At 39.6% G+C, this 16,620-nt stretch overlaps 1 protein-coding gene and 1 long non-coding RNA gene across 2 annotated transcripts in view; one reads left to right on the forward strand and one right to left on the reverse strand.

Moving 5' to 3' along the window:
* SUSD5 (sushi domain containing 5) overlaps nucleotides 1-9,348 on the forward strand; it is a 23,944-nt gene extending 14,596 nt beyond the window's left edge. The window contains exons 4-5 of the mRNA XM_089531283.1: nucleotides 779-967; nucleotides 8,262-9,348. Of these exons, the coding sequence (XP_089387409.1) occupies nucleotides 779-967; nucleotides 8,262-9,319 (1,247 nt within the window). The 3' untranslated portion in view covers nucleotides 9,320-9,348. The remainder of the gene's footprint in view (nucleotides 1-778; nucleotides 968-8,261) is intronic.
* LOC149309553 (uncharacterized) lies at nucleotides 7,254-13,877 on the reverse strand. Its single transcript, XR_016281842.1, has 3 exons — nucleotides 13,788-13,877; nucleotides 10,501-10,705; nucleotides 7,254-7,321 (listed from the first exon to the last, which is right to left on the reverse strand). It is a non-coding gene; the product is annotated as an uncharacterized LOC149309553 (long non-coding RNA).
* Between the last annotated feature and the right edge of the window lie 2,743 nt (nucleotides 13,878-16,620).

Genomic DNA, 16,620 nt, shown 5'->3' on the forward strand with positions numbered 1-16,620 from the left:
ATGGTTGTTGGCCATGTTGGTTGTGGTTTCTGGGTGGTGTAGTCCAAAATAATAATAATAATAATAACTTAGCCACGTGCAAATCCTTAGTGGTATTTTATGAGTGCATTGATATATGATACTCTATTGATATGTCAGAGGTATACAAAAGGACTAGAATTCTTAAGGATGTGAGGGCGATCTGGCTGCGACATCTGTCGCCCCATTGATCACCAGGGTTGATTTGGCTAATCTGACTAGAATTCTTAAGATGTGCCTGAATACCACCCACATGCATTTTTTGGTAAAGATTCAGTCATGTTAGATGGGAGGCTTGGATCTTCTAGCTGGATGTGCACACACACAAATAGAAATACTCCTGTATTTGCAAAATCCAGGTACAAAGTTTAGTGCTTTGAATATGAATAAAATTCAGTAGACCACTCTCATAATAAATGATAACTAGACATACCAATTATGAAAGCACTATTGATCTGGACTCCATAATCAGATCCAGAAAAGAATTGTGTTTTAGAATTGAAAAATAAAAAATATCATACTTATATTCTGTCAGTTATTTCTGGCTGTAGATATGAATTCCAAGCAAAAATCTGGACAGCTTGCAGAAGGAGATTCTCAGAGGATTATTGCCTAAGATTCCATCTGTATGCCAGCTCTTACAGTGTAATATTTTCAGTTGTTATATTGTAATACAGCACTGCATCAGAACTGCAAAATATTACCTAGCCTATTTCTCCTCATATTAATTTGTTTGCTTTCCACTTGTTTTCCCTCTCAGGTAAACCATGTGGGGATCCTCCATCTTTTCCTCATACCATTCTGCATGGACATACTGGGTTTGAAATGGGAGATGAATTGCACTACATCTGTGCCCAGGGATATGCCATGAGTAATAAGGATACAGCTTTCACTCTGCTCTGCCATACATGTGGGGAATGGTTTGGTCAAGTCCAGGCATGTGTCAAAGGTGAGCCTATTGACTAAGAGTATTATGTCAACATATTGTATTGCTCTTCAGTATCCTGGCAACTGTCTTATACAGTAATTTTTCCTGGAAATACAAATATTTTCCTTCTAGTGTGGTGGGTGACTTTTTAGGTTGAGTTATTTCTTAAAAACTGCCACAGCACTAAATATACCCATTCAGCCATTGCAGAAAACCAGGGTATCAAGCTGAAGTTAAATGGAAAAGTAACACCCACCACAAGGACACAAAGTATGACAGAAGTATCTTGAAAAGAATTAGGAAAAACATATTCTCTCTGTTGCCCAAGATTTGAATTAGCCAGTAGCCAATAACCAATATATCGATACATAATTAAACTTACCGTACTTATACAGAGTCAAAACATTTGTCCATCTTGACCAGTTCTGTCTGGTCTGATTTGGCAGCAGTTGTCTAGGGCAGAGCAGTGAAGAACGTGGCGTCCTCCTGTTACTGTTGGATTAGGACACTGGAAGATTTGTGGATTCATCCTTGACTGTTAAGTGACATAGGCTGGAGCTGATAAGAATTCAAACATTTCTGGAGGGCTATGTTTGTTCTCCCCACCTTCTCCTGCGGTCTCATAGGGGTTTTGTTTCACATCAACTGCCTAACACCGAGGGACCAAACTTGAGCTTCTTGCACATGGAGTATGTGCCAATCAGTTATGGCCTCTATGCTCACTGGCCCATAAGCAGAAATCTTCAGCTCATTGAAAAAATGGTCAGAAGAAAAAGAGAGGTACATGTATAGTCAGGACCTCTGGCCTCCTTAAGGGTTGGGCAGCTGCAGGGCTCTTGGAGACATCTCATCCACAGGGTCTCCATGAGTTGAAGTTGACTCAAGGGCAGTTAACAACACTCCACTGCTCTGCCCAGGTCCTGCAGGCTGAGGCATGTGGCCTCTTTGATTAAGACCATCCAGCTGTCATGTGGGCTCCCTCTCTTTCTATTGCCCTCTACCTTTCCTAGCATTATTGCCCTTTGTAATTATTCATGTCTTCTCGTGATGTGGCCCAAGTAGGATAGTCTTTAGTTTAATCATCCTGGCTTCCAGGGGGAGTTTGGACTTGATCTTTTCTAGACCCATTTGTTTGTCTCCATATCCAAACAATCCATAACGTAAATTCCACAGATTTAATGGAATAAGAACTTTAAAATCTATTAAAACTAGTGGGACATTCATGACAGGGCTTTATGGGGTATGATAAGGGCAACCCACATATTGGGATTCTAAAAACATAGGTGCAACAGTCAGTCAGGGAAGGCCTGCCAGAAGAGATCCATCTTGATGGCTGTTTTGGAACTATTAAGGTTCGTAATTTGATAGATATCCTCTGACAGGCCATTCCATAGCTCAGGAGTGGCCAATGAGAAGGTCCTCTGGGAAACTGTAGCCAACCTTGTTTTTGTAGGCTTTAGTAGATTCTTCTCAGAGGACCTGAGCGTGTGGGGTGGATTATAAGGAGGAAGGCATTCCCTTAGATAGGCTGGACTGAAGCCATGTAGAGCTTTAAAGATAATAACCAACACTTTGTACTGAGCCCAGAAAATAATAGACAGCCAGTGGAGAGATTTTAAGATTGGAGTTATGTGGTCACCTCTTGGTCAATCTGGCTGCCATATTTTGAATTAGTTGAAGTTTCCAAACCAAGCTCAAGGGTAGCCCCATGTAAAGTGTATTGCAGAAGTCAAGACGTGAGGTTACCAAAGCATGCACCACTGTTTTCAAGTCCTCTAACTCCAGGAAGGGTCGCAGCTGGCGTATCAGCTGTAGCTGATAACAAGCACTCTTGGCTGTCGCATTTACCTGATCTGTGATGTTGTGGGTAATGTTATTGGCCCCTGTAATATTGTTCCCAGAGTAGATGTGGGGACAGAGTTGGTAGCAGGGTTTTGTTCCTGTAGCACTATTCGTGTTATATATCCTGGTGTAAGTGAGAAGTTGTTTAAGATTTGGAGGCTGTCTGTAGGCCAAGAAAGGCTTGCTTCCCAGGACTTGTGATATTCGCCAGCCCTGATTGTAGCTAGTTGAGGAAGTGTTTGAGTGGTCTCAGCTGGGGACCACTAGGGGCATGCTATTTTGTATGTTTGGTCTGTCTTGTAGTGAGAGAGTAAATGGTTCTTGCCTTATCAATTTGTTTCTTCACCTTCTTAGGTCGGTATTGTAGTTTGAGAAATGCTGGTTTTAAATAGAAGAGTTTTGAGTCTCTGTCTTGTGGGTCTGAGCAGACGTGGCTCTATCAGAGGACTTGGCTGTAATCAATAGATGTTGCAGTATGTTCTGGGAGGGAACTGGAGGCATGTAAGTATGTGTAGCGATCAGCAGGTTTTCAATAGAACAGTGTGCTTAGAAGTCCATTGTGCAGTTTCACAATAGTGTTTCATATGTGACTTTCTTTCTTTCTTTCTTTCTTTCTTGATTGATTGATTGATTGATTGATTGTAAAGCACCTACATTCCAGGGATTATGAGAGGAGAAAAGGCATGTGTGGTTACTTAGAGTTGTTTCCAGACTATTACATCCACCTGAGCCCTCTGAAGCAAGGACTATTTTCTAAGAAGGTCTGAGTTAATCACTCCTCTTGATTTAGAAGGTGGCCTAATTGTCCTTTCAATTAGATTTATGTACAAATGAAAGCCTTTTTAGTCCAGTGTCCTGTCATGTGCTCTGGAAGTTTGTGGCTTCGAAAATAGTAGTCTGGATTCTTAAATCAGTGTAGTTTTTGGTCTCAGTAGAACACATGCTAGCTAAGAACTGACCTTATAAAGCCACATCCTGATACCAACATTTATTTCTAAGAAAAGTAAAAATAACTTTACTGAATTGGCACAGTAATTAGACTTTCAGACATAATAATAATGTTTTTGTAAGAGTATCTTTGCTTTTCACTCCCTTTTATTAACTGTTCACAATGCTGTTCAATAACGAAAGTCCAGGATTGAGAGACTATTTTAGAATTTCCTTGTCAACATCTCAAGTGTTTTTTCTAAAAGTATCAGACATCTAAAAAGTTATTTCTGGCAGAACTTTCTGTCTTCTTCAGATGGGGAAAAAATTAGGGTAGCCATGACATGAGCAAGACATGTAAAACAGAACAAGTCTTGCAATGTTTGGAAAGGAATAAAAATGTGCCCAAGCTGAAATTGTTGTCTTTCATTTATAGTTGCCAGGTCTCAGGGCTGCTGGCTGCAGTCTCAGGGAATTGCTGTTGCTTCTCCAGGTAGGGAGACAAATCTCAGGAGAAGCAGGAAGTTTGAGGGATTTTTATTTTTAATGTGGAAGGACTTTGAAGCCTGGCTATCCATCTCCACCCATTCCCAGCTGGTGTCAGGACTCTTGGTTCAGTGAATCAAAAAGCGAGAAGCAAAGGGAGGGAAGCTGGGATGGAGATGGTGCTTGGACCCTTTGTTCTGTGTGGAGCAAGTGGAGTGCCAGCTTCATGACTTGTGAGTCACTTTGTTGTACAAACCCTGTACATACAGTAGGGCCCAGGAAAACTCCCCATGTGTCATGTGTGCTATATAGATAAAGCCACATGGCATGCAAGACCTAGCAGGAATATCACTAACCATTGCAGCTGCTGGTATATTTTTATGCACTTTCCCAAATGCCAACCTCCACCACCATCCCAGATTCTGAGTTCTTTTTTAGATGGAATTTACAAAATTTGGGGCTTATTTATCCAAAACATCCTCATGTGCATTTCCACAAACATCTCATCGAAAACAGTTCTGTCTTGCCTACTTTGCCTCTCGTGGCATCATAAGGACCGACCTTTGTGACATCACTCCCAACTTTTGACCCTGAAATATGAGAGTGTGATGCTACAGACTGGGCAATCCTACATTCCTTGCAATTCTGCTTGTTTTCTCAGAAATGTATCCCACTGAATTCAATGAGCCTTACTCCCGTTGGTATCTATAATATCATATCCTCCAACTGTGTTGATTTGTCAGGGACAGTCCCAAATAATCCTCTTCATCCCTTATTTTCAGCTGCTGTTAATGTTTTCCAGTTTTATTCTCCTCCTCCCACTTTGTCCGCAGCTTATTCCAATTGCTGCAAACTGTGTTCAAAGTGCAAAAATAGTTTGCACCGAGTAAATTCTTGCCATTCCCAATAGGCTCTGGCAAAAGCAATCTGATGCTGCCTCTCCTAGTTCATCTGTTCTTCCTCATTAATAATTGTTGTCATCTTGACCATGCTGATGTTCCTTGGCCACACATGCCCCAATTTTCATATGTGAAATGTTGAAGGGTATGTAGTAAGGGTAGGAATCATGTGGCCTGTGGATATCATTCAGCTATTTATCCATCCAGGCCTCCCACCCCTGGTGGCCCCAAAATGTAGATTTGTACTACTGTTCTTGTTAGAACCAGAATGGCATGTCCAGACACCTTCAGGAAGTACAGTTTTTAATGGAATCCCATTTCCTCCATTCCCCACCTTTTAAAAGCCCCAAATAATTTTATTGAGAAAGCAGCCATAACTGAAACATCACTTTCAGCCAGGCAAGGATGATATGATATGGCCTGTGGGACCAAAATAATAGAATAGGACCAACCTCAGGACCTTCTGTAAGTCCTCATCTCTCATTTGTAGAATGACAAGCTTTCTGTGAGAACACAGAAGCTTGGACAATAACGTATTTGAATATAACAAAATCCACAAGGAGCAAAATACATTTATTAGGCCAACCCCAAAGCATAAAATACATTCTGCAAACTTTTGAAGCTTCACTGGATTCTTCATCAAAGAGACTGAAAATCATACAAGAGAAAAAAGATGATGATGTTAGAGCCACAACCCTACATTCTGTCTCAGATGTTACTCTGTTGTCAGTTAAGATAGTATTGTGGGATTTCGATGCAGGCAATGGAGCTTCCCCCTCTTGGCCATGTAAGGACTAGGGAAATTTAAATTCCATTAGCAATTGAAAAGTAACTTCTCTTAATGTCCCTGTCCTGTGTGAAGGAAACTGCTAATTCTTTGGCAGAGAATATTGAATTTATCACAAAGCCTTTCTACTGTTGCATTTGGAAAATGTTTTAGGTGCTGTTTAGGTAAAATGTTATAGGGGCTGTTTAGTCCTTTAACATTATTGTTATTGATTTTAATTATATTAAATTAATTTTATTGTACTGCAGCCTCAGGTAATCAGATCTAGGATGGGATATACAGGGGGCCCTTAGAATCCCGCTGGGGTTTGATTCCAGGACCCACCATGGATACCAAAGTCCATCGATGCTCTAGTCCCATTATATACAATGGGATAGTAAAATTCTGTCCCTTATATAAAATGGCAAAACTAAGGTTTTGGAATTTTTAAAAAAATGAAGCTATGGATGGTTGAATCTGTGGATGCAGGCTCAAGTGTCCATGCTAGGCTCCTTTTTCAGAAGCTGGTTCTTTTTCCTAAAATGGTCAAATGCTATCAGGACTTAGAGCCTTTAACCTCTTGTAAATTGCAGAGGTGCAATCTGAGCCAGATACTTCTTGTTTCAAAAACGCAGGGATCGTGTTCACCAGACTACCTTGTATCTGTTATCCAGTGTATTAATTACAGTTTAGAGCAGGAAGGGTTGTGCCATAGAATCTGCAATTCTGTATTGTGTGTGTGTTTTAAAAATAGGTAGTGTATTTCTCTGCCAACTTATAAATGGGAGGGCAACTGTGGACCAAAACCAATTTGATTTGTTGTTGTTGTTGTTGTTGTGTGCCTTCAAGTCATTTCCGACTTATGGTGACCTGACTCTGACAACCGCAGTTCGGTTCGCAGCTCCGCCATAAACCCATTGGGAGATCTTGGGAAAATCACATGCTGTCAGCCTCAGGGAAAAGCAGTGGCAAATCTCTGAACAAATCCTGCAAAGAAAACCTCAAGTCGAAATGACATGAAGGCACCCAACAACAAGAAGAATGCAGGAGCTGATTAAGGAAGAGCCCTGTGCTGCTAGGTTCCTTCAGTGAATAGAGGAAAACATTAGCTACGCCATCCCTATTCTCTGAGAGACAACAGATCTGAAAAGGAGAGAGGCAGGATGGCGTCAAAGTCCAACCGAGTCTTGCATTCTGGTTTTTGTTTATCACTTCAGTCATGGGTAAGAGCACGTAAACATCTGAAAAAATAGAAACAGTCATGTTTGCCATAAGAAGAGAGTCGAAATCTCTTTAAGGTATTACCTTTATTTGACTAATGAAAAGAAGTATGCATGTAAGCTTGGGAGGCTTCCAGATCTCTTCAACAGGGAAGATTTGCAAAAAGCAAGTTAGGGAAAGAAGTAGTACATGGACCTTTACAAAATCTTGAAGCTGAGTCTTCTACATAGAGTCCTAGGATAGAATAAGTGAGAATACATATAACCAAAATACACAAGATTACAAAACAATATTAATATAAGGAAAAGTCACAAGAGAGCTCTTTAATACACTTGGTGTGTTTTCTATTAGACCTTTCTTGATACAGATATGGGGAGCATCAGAGAATGCTTTAAAAGTTAAATATTGATTATTGTGTAGAATGAATAAACAGATGGAAAATGTGACACGGAACAGTTACGCACGCTATGTACACAGATGGTGTTGTATAAATAATTGACGACAATGACAACAGCAACATTTGTGGGGAAAGAAATAATTCAAAACATAATATTCCTGTTGGTTAAATATGATATAGAACTCCTATGGGACTGGTGTGTTTGTTTATAGGATTCATTTATTTTCCAGTTAAAAGACTGGGGGAGCTTTCACACTATGATGCCAGTATGATCTTATGGCATCCTGGGATTTGTAGTTTGGTTTGACACTAAGATCTCTCTGTCTGAGAATTCTAAATGTTACTCCCCAAACTTCAAATCCCAGAATTCCATAGGATGGAATGATAGCAATTAAAGTAGAATGCTAGTGTTTATGGTAGTGTGAAAGGGGCAGACTGGACAATGGGTACTGAGACTAATTTGGCAATTAGAAGATCTCTGAAGATGCCAGCCACAGATGCTGGCAAAATGTCAGGAATAAACTCTTCTAGAACATGGACACATAGCCCGAAAAACCCACAAAAAACTAATTAAAAGATCATTTGAAAGATGCTACCTAATTAAATGTCTGTCCCTTATGGCAGGGGAGAAAAATACTTCAGGTACTGGCAGCAAGCTGGTAGACCCAGAAAAAGATGCTTGAGTGTCAAAAAAGAATGTCACAGCCACAGAGACTTTTGAGATGGTTTAGTTCCAGAAAATATTTTTCATCAAATTATTATATTTCTCCTTTTCAGATGAAACTGAAGGACATATTGACTATGAAGATAATTTTCCTGACGACCGATCTATGCCTACAGAAGATCAAGAACACAATATCAAAGAGACAGAAGAAAAAGGACGTGAGCCAGAAAAAGCCACAGAGAGTGGTACCAGGACTCATTTTGCTGATGGTGATAATCACATTGGCATCAAAATTATGCTGAACGAACAGGACACCAAGATTATTTATGAAGGTGAAAACTTCCCTATTGGACCTATTATTGTGAATAATGATACAAAAGCAGCAAAACGTACAGAGTCCAATGCAGATGAGTCCTGGCTAGATGGTTACCCTGTTACTCAAGAAGCAATGGAAGAAGAAGATGATGATGACGAAGGGGATAAAATGGATGGGTCGATGGGGAGAGAAGATGACATTGTCACTGACCAACGGGATTATGATGGAATTATAAAAACAGGGGGCAGCAACCTAGAAAAGGATTTAATACAGCCTGGAGCAGACTCACCATTGATTTATGATGGTAGGATTGAAACAATATTAGTAACACTACTGCCAACAAGTGGTCTAGGGAATGAAAGTATAAATAAAGGCCCTGAGGATGTCATACGTTATGCCACAACGACACCCATTGGATTAGTCACTCAGGAGCTAGCATCCATAAGTACAGTTACTACCTTGAACCAGGATGTGGTGGACAGTTCAGCAGTGCTCCATGCCACTGACCACATACCATTGCCAGAGGAAGAAGAAATTATGACTTTCCCAATACAAGCAGTTGCTACTGTGTCTTCTCCAAATGTGCTTACCACTATTGCAAGAGAAGCTCTTACCTATGGGCGAGATGGAAAGCTCTTGACCACTTTTGAACCATGTGTGAGAGGTGATTGTTCCAGCCCAGAGAAAGGTCCCATAGTAGCCATTACTGTGACTGTTGTGTGCTTGCTTTTACTTGCCACAGTCTTGGCCGTGTGGTGCTTCAAGAAACGGCAACAGAAGACCTCTGTTTATAAACTGAATGGGAAAGAACATGCTAGGCACCAGCTGCAACAGATTGAAATGCAGAAAGTCTAACCTAGCAGACATGTAAAAGACATGTAAAAGAAAGAGGAGGAGTGAGATAAACTGAATGCCAATGGATACAATGATCCACTTTTCAGAAAGCAAAAACAGAAAACCTGTGCACAAATAAGCAGGACTTATAGCTATCTGAAATCACAAAGAATGGATATCAGCATTCATTTTTCTAGCTAGCTATGTTTTTAACCATCCATATTCTTGAAGGTATCAAGATGGTCTAGCTTTCTGAAACAAGTGATCAATAATAGCAAACATGGCTGGAGAATTCTGGGTGCAGAGTGGGTATCCTGCAAATTGTAAAGCATGGGGAACAATATTGGTGCAAGATGGAAAGAATGTCTTTGGATAATTTGCTTTATTGTTTTTGAACAAGAATAGAGTTGCATAGACATTCAAAGTCCTGGAGCAGCTCCACCCTTTAATGGATACCATTATGGGTAAGGAGATGATCACCATGAACTCATCACCATCTCTTTACCAGAAATTTGGCAATAAAAAAGTAATTTTTCTGTATAATATGAAGTAACTCTTTATATTTGTGTCAGAGCATGTACACAGAGAGGATCTTCTATGCATGGACTTGAAGTAATGATCTACTACTAAGGTTAATTAATTTTTTAAAATAAACAAACATTCCCAATATTCCTCTCAGTCTTTGAAACTATATAGAATATTCTACTGATAGTTATATTTCAAGTCTTTTCTTTTCTAGTGCAATGCTCTAATTGGGTTGGAATGATACGGTTATAGTCGGAAATGAAATCTAGGGTATTAATCAATAACTCATAAGTTTTGTTGTGTTCAATGGGTCTACTTTAGGTATAACTATCTCTGAATCCAAACTTTGTAATGGAATTTAATCTAATCAGAGCTTAGAAAAGTTGCTTTTTTGAACTACAGTTCTATAAATCAAATGTCTATGCTGGCCAGGGGATTCTGGGAGTCTTAGTTCAAAAAACAACTTTACTGAGCTCTGTATATAATCTGATTAATTGTACAATGATAACACAGTAGTATATCTACCAATTTACTTTAAAAGATTAGTTGAAGTGACTCCTTTTAATTTTAGGTTAACTCAGGGTTATTTAGATCTGACAGAATCCTGATGTAGGAAATATATACTGCTAAGTGGAAAAAACTGATGAAAAATGTTGATGGATTTCAAACTTATTTACCTTGCCTAAAGCACTATTTTTCTCCAGGTTGGTTGGCTCATATTAGAGTGTCAAATTTATGTCCTTATGCATTGAAGTCACTGATAAAACACATTGCAGAGAACAGATGAGACCGTCTTCCAGAAGGACACATGAGCTTACCAATACATATTGATACATGCAGCTGCAGCTGCATCAGTGCATATGTGATATCATGCATGTTTATCTGTGAATGCACATAAATACAGTAATAAATACACGTTAAGTATAGTAAATCATAGCTACATCCACCATTCAGTCATTATACCAGGGGTAGGCATAGTATGGCCTACAGGCTGCATATGGCTCTGGGTCCCACCCCACCAGATCCTGAAAGCCTATATAGAAAGCCTATATAGATGACTCATCTTTGTAGATGCATTTTTCCTAGTAGAATGGGAGCTTTTGAAATATAATATTCAAATAAAATAAAGAATGCAATCTAAAGGAAATGTTTCTTAAACAGTTGCCATAATAAATCATTCTGCTATCTTGCATTGGCTTTGCAAAAAAAAAGTTATATTTTTATATAGGTTGAGGCCTTATGCTACAAGTTGGATCTTATTTGCCTTCCATTAGTGCAAGGACTCCACCCAATTTTGGAGACATTTTCCTTCCACCTTCCCATACCTCAGTTCACCTCATTGCATAGAATCCCTTGACTTTCCGTGTGCCAAGTTCAGGGGTTTGTAAGGACAGAAAAAGACACCAGCTTTTGCCTCTCCAGGCCTTGCCTGCACTGGCCAGGGTTTCTGTTTCTGTGCCACCATGGCTGTTTGCATGGATATCCTGCTGGGCTGTCAGACACAGCAGCCACTGCTATAGATCACTCATATCTGTAGTCAGAATGATGCACCCAGTGACAGTCATATACTATGCGCCTCGTTCTGATCTCAGAATAAGCGACCTGTGGCAACAGAAGAGCTGGGTGGCTCAGCAGGATGCCCACAGTGTAGATATGAAGCAACAGGTAAGTTTGTTTTAGTTCCTATTAACCTTGTTATGCCCCAGTTCTGGTGTGAACATGCCGGATGTTATGCTAACTGCCCATACCAGACATAGGGTGTGGCCCATGTGTCATTCGAACAGGATGATGCCAGAACAGGGAGGAAACTGGCCTTTTGGACCAACCCCAGTTGCCTGAGCTTCAGTCTGGTTTCAGCCCCCTATTTCCTAGAAGACCTTGTAAACCTCAATGGTATTTACTTTTAAATAGACATTGGTACAATTGTACTATTATTATACCTGGACTCAGCTCTCTTCTCCCCCTATTCCAGATAGGAACCATTTTTGCAGGGAAATAATTTAATGTGAGCATTTGAGTTTTTCAGTTCACAGGAACGCACAGGACTGTACTGAAGAACAAACAAGATATGGCTTAGTGTGACACGCTCATTATTTAAGGACATTTAGGTGGTATTATACAGTGGACCCTTAGTATCCGCTGGCATTTTGTTCCAGGACCCCCCATGAGTACCAAAATCTGTGGATTTTCAAGTCCTATTAGATACCATGGATAGTAAAATGGTGACCTTTATATAAAATGGCAAAATTGAGTTTTGCTTTTTGGAATTTATATATTTTAAAAAATATTTTCAAGCCATGGATGCTTGAATCCATCAATAAAGAATCCGTGGATACAGAGGGCCAATTATGTATGGAATAATTATTACTGCATCCTTTCCTGTGGTGTAATGGTTAAGGACATGAGCATGGTGTACATATGGGCCTAAATCTCATTGTTACTCAATACTAAAGGAAAGCCAGCTGGTTCTACCTATATGTTGACTCATCATCCAATTTGCAATTGATTCAACAGATGTACTCTAGTTGGGATTAACCAACAGGATTCCAACCATTAGTCTTGGGGGGAAATCCAGCTCCCTGATGATTCAAGAAAATAATAGGAAAAAAATCCAGATTCCAAACTTCAACTAGCAAAATATGGCAGCCAGGCTGGTCACCGGAAAAACTAGGAGTGACTGAATTACACCCATCTTAAAATCTCTTCATTGGCTGCCTATTAGTTTCCGGGCACAATACAAGGTGTTGGTTATAACCTTTAAAGCCCTACATGGCTTGTGTCCAACCTATTTGAGGGATCGCCTGCTTCCATATAATCTGCCCCACACCTTCAGGTCCTCTGGGAGGAATCTTTTGCAGCCTTTAAAAACCAGAGTAACTGCTACCTCCCAGAGGGCCTTCTCTGCAATTGCTCCTAAGCTATGGAACAGTCTGTCAGACGAGATCCGTCAAATTGCCAGCTTAGCTTTAAGAAAGCTGTCAAGACAGATCTCTTCCAGCAGGCCTTTCCTGAATAAAGTGCCCGGCCACAGAATGACTGCCCCCCCCCCCCCACATCATGTATCAGACCACTGCTCTGTTCTTGTTATATTTTTATTGTGTTTTTTAATTGTGTTTTTAATAGATTTTTTAATTGTACATGTTTAATCCTGTTTTAAGGGGGGGAATTTGGGACATAATTTTGTAAATGTGGATTTTAATGTGTTGTCAGCCGCTTTGATTGTCTTGTAACAGAAAAGCAGGATATAAATAAAAGTTTTATTATTTATTTATATGTTCTCAGAGTGCAATAAAAATGTGGTCTCTGTGTTTTTGTCTTCTCCTAGCTAGCTGCTGGGAATGTGTGACAGTGCAAGAGGGACACAGCACAACAGTGGGGTTGCTAAATATTGGGTGCGCTTAAGCCAATAGGCCTCAGTATCTTTGATCACAATTCCCATCAGCTCCTACTCATGTTGAATGATAGTTCCAGAGGGCCACATGATCCCCCAACTAGGCTTGCTAGTCATATCCTACCAGATGGGAAAAGGCCATCTCAGCAGGGACTTTGCACTTCTTATTAAATCTATATGTAAATGACCATATAAAACAGTGATGGGTGAAATGCAGCCTTCCAGATATTGTTGTGCTACATCTCATAGAACAACTCAGCATCAGCTGTGCTGGGTGGGGTTGCTGGGACTCATAGTCTATTGATGTCTAGACAGCCCCACTTTGCCCAGCCCTGATTTAAGACATTCTCATAGTACCGCCAGCATTTCAAGGCACAAACAGTTACTTTTATCTAACTTAACAGTGGGTGTGTAAAAGCATGTGGGTGTGGGTGTGTGTCGTAAAATGGAATTTAAAAAGGTACAAAAATTCTAATTCTGCATATGAATTGATTTTGAAATTTTTTAAAAAGCAAAAATTACAGATGACTATACAAAAAAGCAATGAAAATGTAGATTCATCAAATAACATACCAGTGTCAACACGGGATCCAGAGGATTAAAACTAAGCAGCAGCCAGAATATTGTCTTGGCTATACATAGAGGAGTATATTTGCAGCTATTCAGTAAATCTGCAAGGAGTGTGTCCAGTTTGATTATGTTCAGAAGGCTGACAGACCTTAAGTGGGTTACAGCTGAGTCCTGCTGAAATCAATGTGAAACGTTAGTCATGATTTACAATGCAAACCTGGATCTTGTCAGTAGCGTCAGACTATGTTCAGTGGCTAAGTGGTATGGCACTGCAGTCTTTAGTCCTTTGTAGAACGGCTGCGGTGCATGCTGTGATAGAGAGGGACAGTAGCAAAACTCATCTCTGTTGGGAGAAAGACCTGCCTTCCCAGCTCCTTCACTGGTCAGAGGGCAGATTTCTCTGCCTTCTCCTTGCCACTGCTTGAACCACTCCACTGCTATACAATTGGCTCTCCACCTTTGTGGCTTTCACTTTTGCAGATTTGATTATTCATGGTTTTAATATGTTCTCTCTAGGAATCTGTAATTTGGGTCCTTCAGCATGACTCCATGGTCAACTTTTGCTAGAAGTCGCACTGGAGGACCTAGAGATTGGAAGAGAGAAGACTTCTCTCGGCATTTGTAGCTCCTCCAGTGCAATTCTCTGGTCAGCTTCTGGCAGATGTTTACCATAGAGTTGTACCGGAGAACTAGGGATTCCTAGAAAGATGTTCTCTCAGGTTGAAAAAAATAGTGGGGTTTTTTATTTGAGGTTTTTCACTTTCATTGGAGTCTTGGGCCCCTAACCCCAGCAAATATGAAGGGTCCATTGTATAACAATTATGCTGGCAGAAGTTTCCAGCAGGACTTTGGCCATAGTCTGAATGAAAAAGAAACAAAAACATAGGAATATCCATTCAAATTCACAAAACAAGAGACATGTCTCAAGATGCTGATAATACAGTTAGTGATTTAAAAAAAGCCTGGTACTTTTTGTCCTGTGTTCTCTTAAAGCCTCCTTCATGAATCTATTTAGAATCAAACTTCAGAAATTTCTCAACTAAGAACTCTTGTACTATTTCTGGACTTTTTTTAGATTGGGGGGGAGTAATGAAAGAGCAACAAATTCCTAGTTGTTTGATATGTTATTATATTTTTACTCCCAAGAATGGAGGGAGGGGGAGAAAAAGAAAAAAGGGGGTTTCTGTCTCATGTGCCAGAATAACTTGGCTGGATTTAATGAATGTTGCTGTAGAATGGGGTCATTTTGCTGCTGTGTCTCAGGATGTTAAATATCTTGGGCTGTTCTTGGTCATTACATGCTTCATAATACTGTATATCTAGTCTCACTTTATAAATCTTGTTGCAAATGCAATGATATATCTGTATTCCAGCTTTCAGTTGTCCATTGCTCCAATCTTTCTAGCAGCAAACCTCTCACCATTTGTTATTGTCTTGACCACTTATTAATAATTCTATGTATATCGTGATATTTACTGCACTGCCGAATGTCATAATCAGTATGTATATGTATCCCATAGGAATCCAGAAAGGTTGTCTATGATTAAAGGTATGTTAAATACTGTGTTCAAACATTGTGTTCAAACATTTGAAAAATACATAATTTCATTGTTCCGTAAAAGAAACTCAACTGGAACATATGCAAAATTAACTGTTTTGCTTACTCAAAAGCTACAGGAAAGTGAACAGCAGAATCCAGTTGAGGAAGAAAGTGAGCAAATTAATATTTAAAGCTAAACAAATATACCCTAACAAATGGATTTATATTTAAACCTCAGAAAGTATACATTTGGTTTCTGTAAACTGATTCCAAATAGAGAAGAGGCTGTAAAGGGGATATAAAATGTAGGGGAAGGGAATAAATAACTATTTGCTTACTTTAATATTTTAGCGTTAGGCATTGAAGACAGACGAGATACAGAATGTCAATTTGCTGGAATGTGAGCTGTGATTTACCAAACCCTTTAGGCAATTTCTTCATTTAGCCTTTTTAAAAATGTAGCATAAATTCCCCACACTGGGTCATTCAGCCCAGAAGGAACCAGAAAAATGAGGTTGCTGTTTAAAGGATGGCAGACAACCAAGAGTTCAGACAGTTGCTATGAAGGATTAGTTGTGGGGTTTTCTCACTGCCCTGCTACAAACTGCATCACAGCTCTATGTTAAAACATTATTAAAAGAGAATGTTTTCTCTGGCACCAGCTACCTCTCCCTACAGCTTATATGTACCGAGTAATGAAAGAAAGAAAGAAAGAAAGAAAGAAAGAAAGAAAGAAAGTACATGAAGCATTTTCTCTTTTCAGCATACAGTAGAACTTAAAAATATGTTTCCATAATAATTGAATGTCTACTGTTCAACTCGTTTGCAGCCACAACTAAAGGTATGAAATCACTCCTGCGTTTTCATTCTTCTTTACTACAACATACACAAAATTGTGGGATGGTTGCTTCATTGAATAGCCCTTTATCCAGGTTAGAGTCCATAAACCTCCAATCTCTGATGGAGTAGTTGGACACTCTGAATCCTTAAACTAACACTAACTAAACATGCAATAGGGTGACACTGAGTTTTAAGTTCTCAAAAGTCTTGTGAGACAGCATTATATGTTTTAAAAGTTTGTTTGTTTGTTTTTAACCTAGTTTGTACCAGGGCATTGAGAATACCACAGGGACATCTCTAGTTGCTTTAAGTATGTAGTCTTCTCATTAGGTCTAATTCAAAGGCTAATCTATTTGAAGTCAGTACATAGAGAGATCTTGTAGCACCTCTCAAAGGTGCTACAAGATCTCTTTATGTACAGATTCTACACACTAACATGGCTATATCTTTTAATTC

This window comes from Sceloporus occidentalis, unplaced genomic scaffold (assembly GCF_023333645.1).
Source record: "Sceloporus occidentalis isolate IW3139 unplaced genomic scaffold, rSceOcc1.0.p SCAF_7, whole genome shotgun sequence".
Taxonomy (NCBI): Eukaryota; Metazoa; Chordata; class Lepidosauria; order Squamata; family Phrynosomatidae; genus Sceloporus; species Sceloporus occidentalis.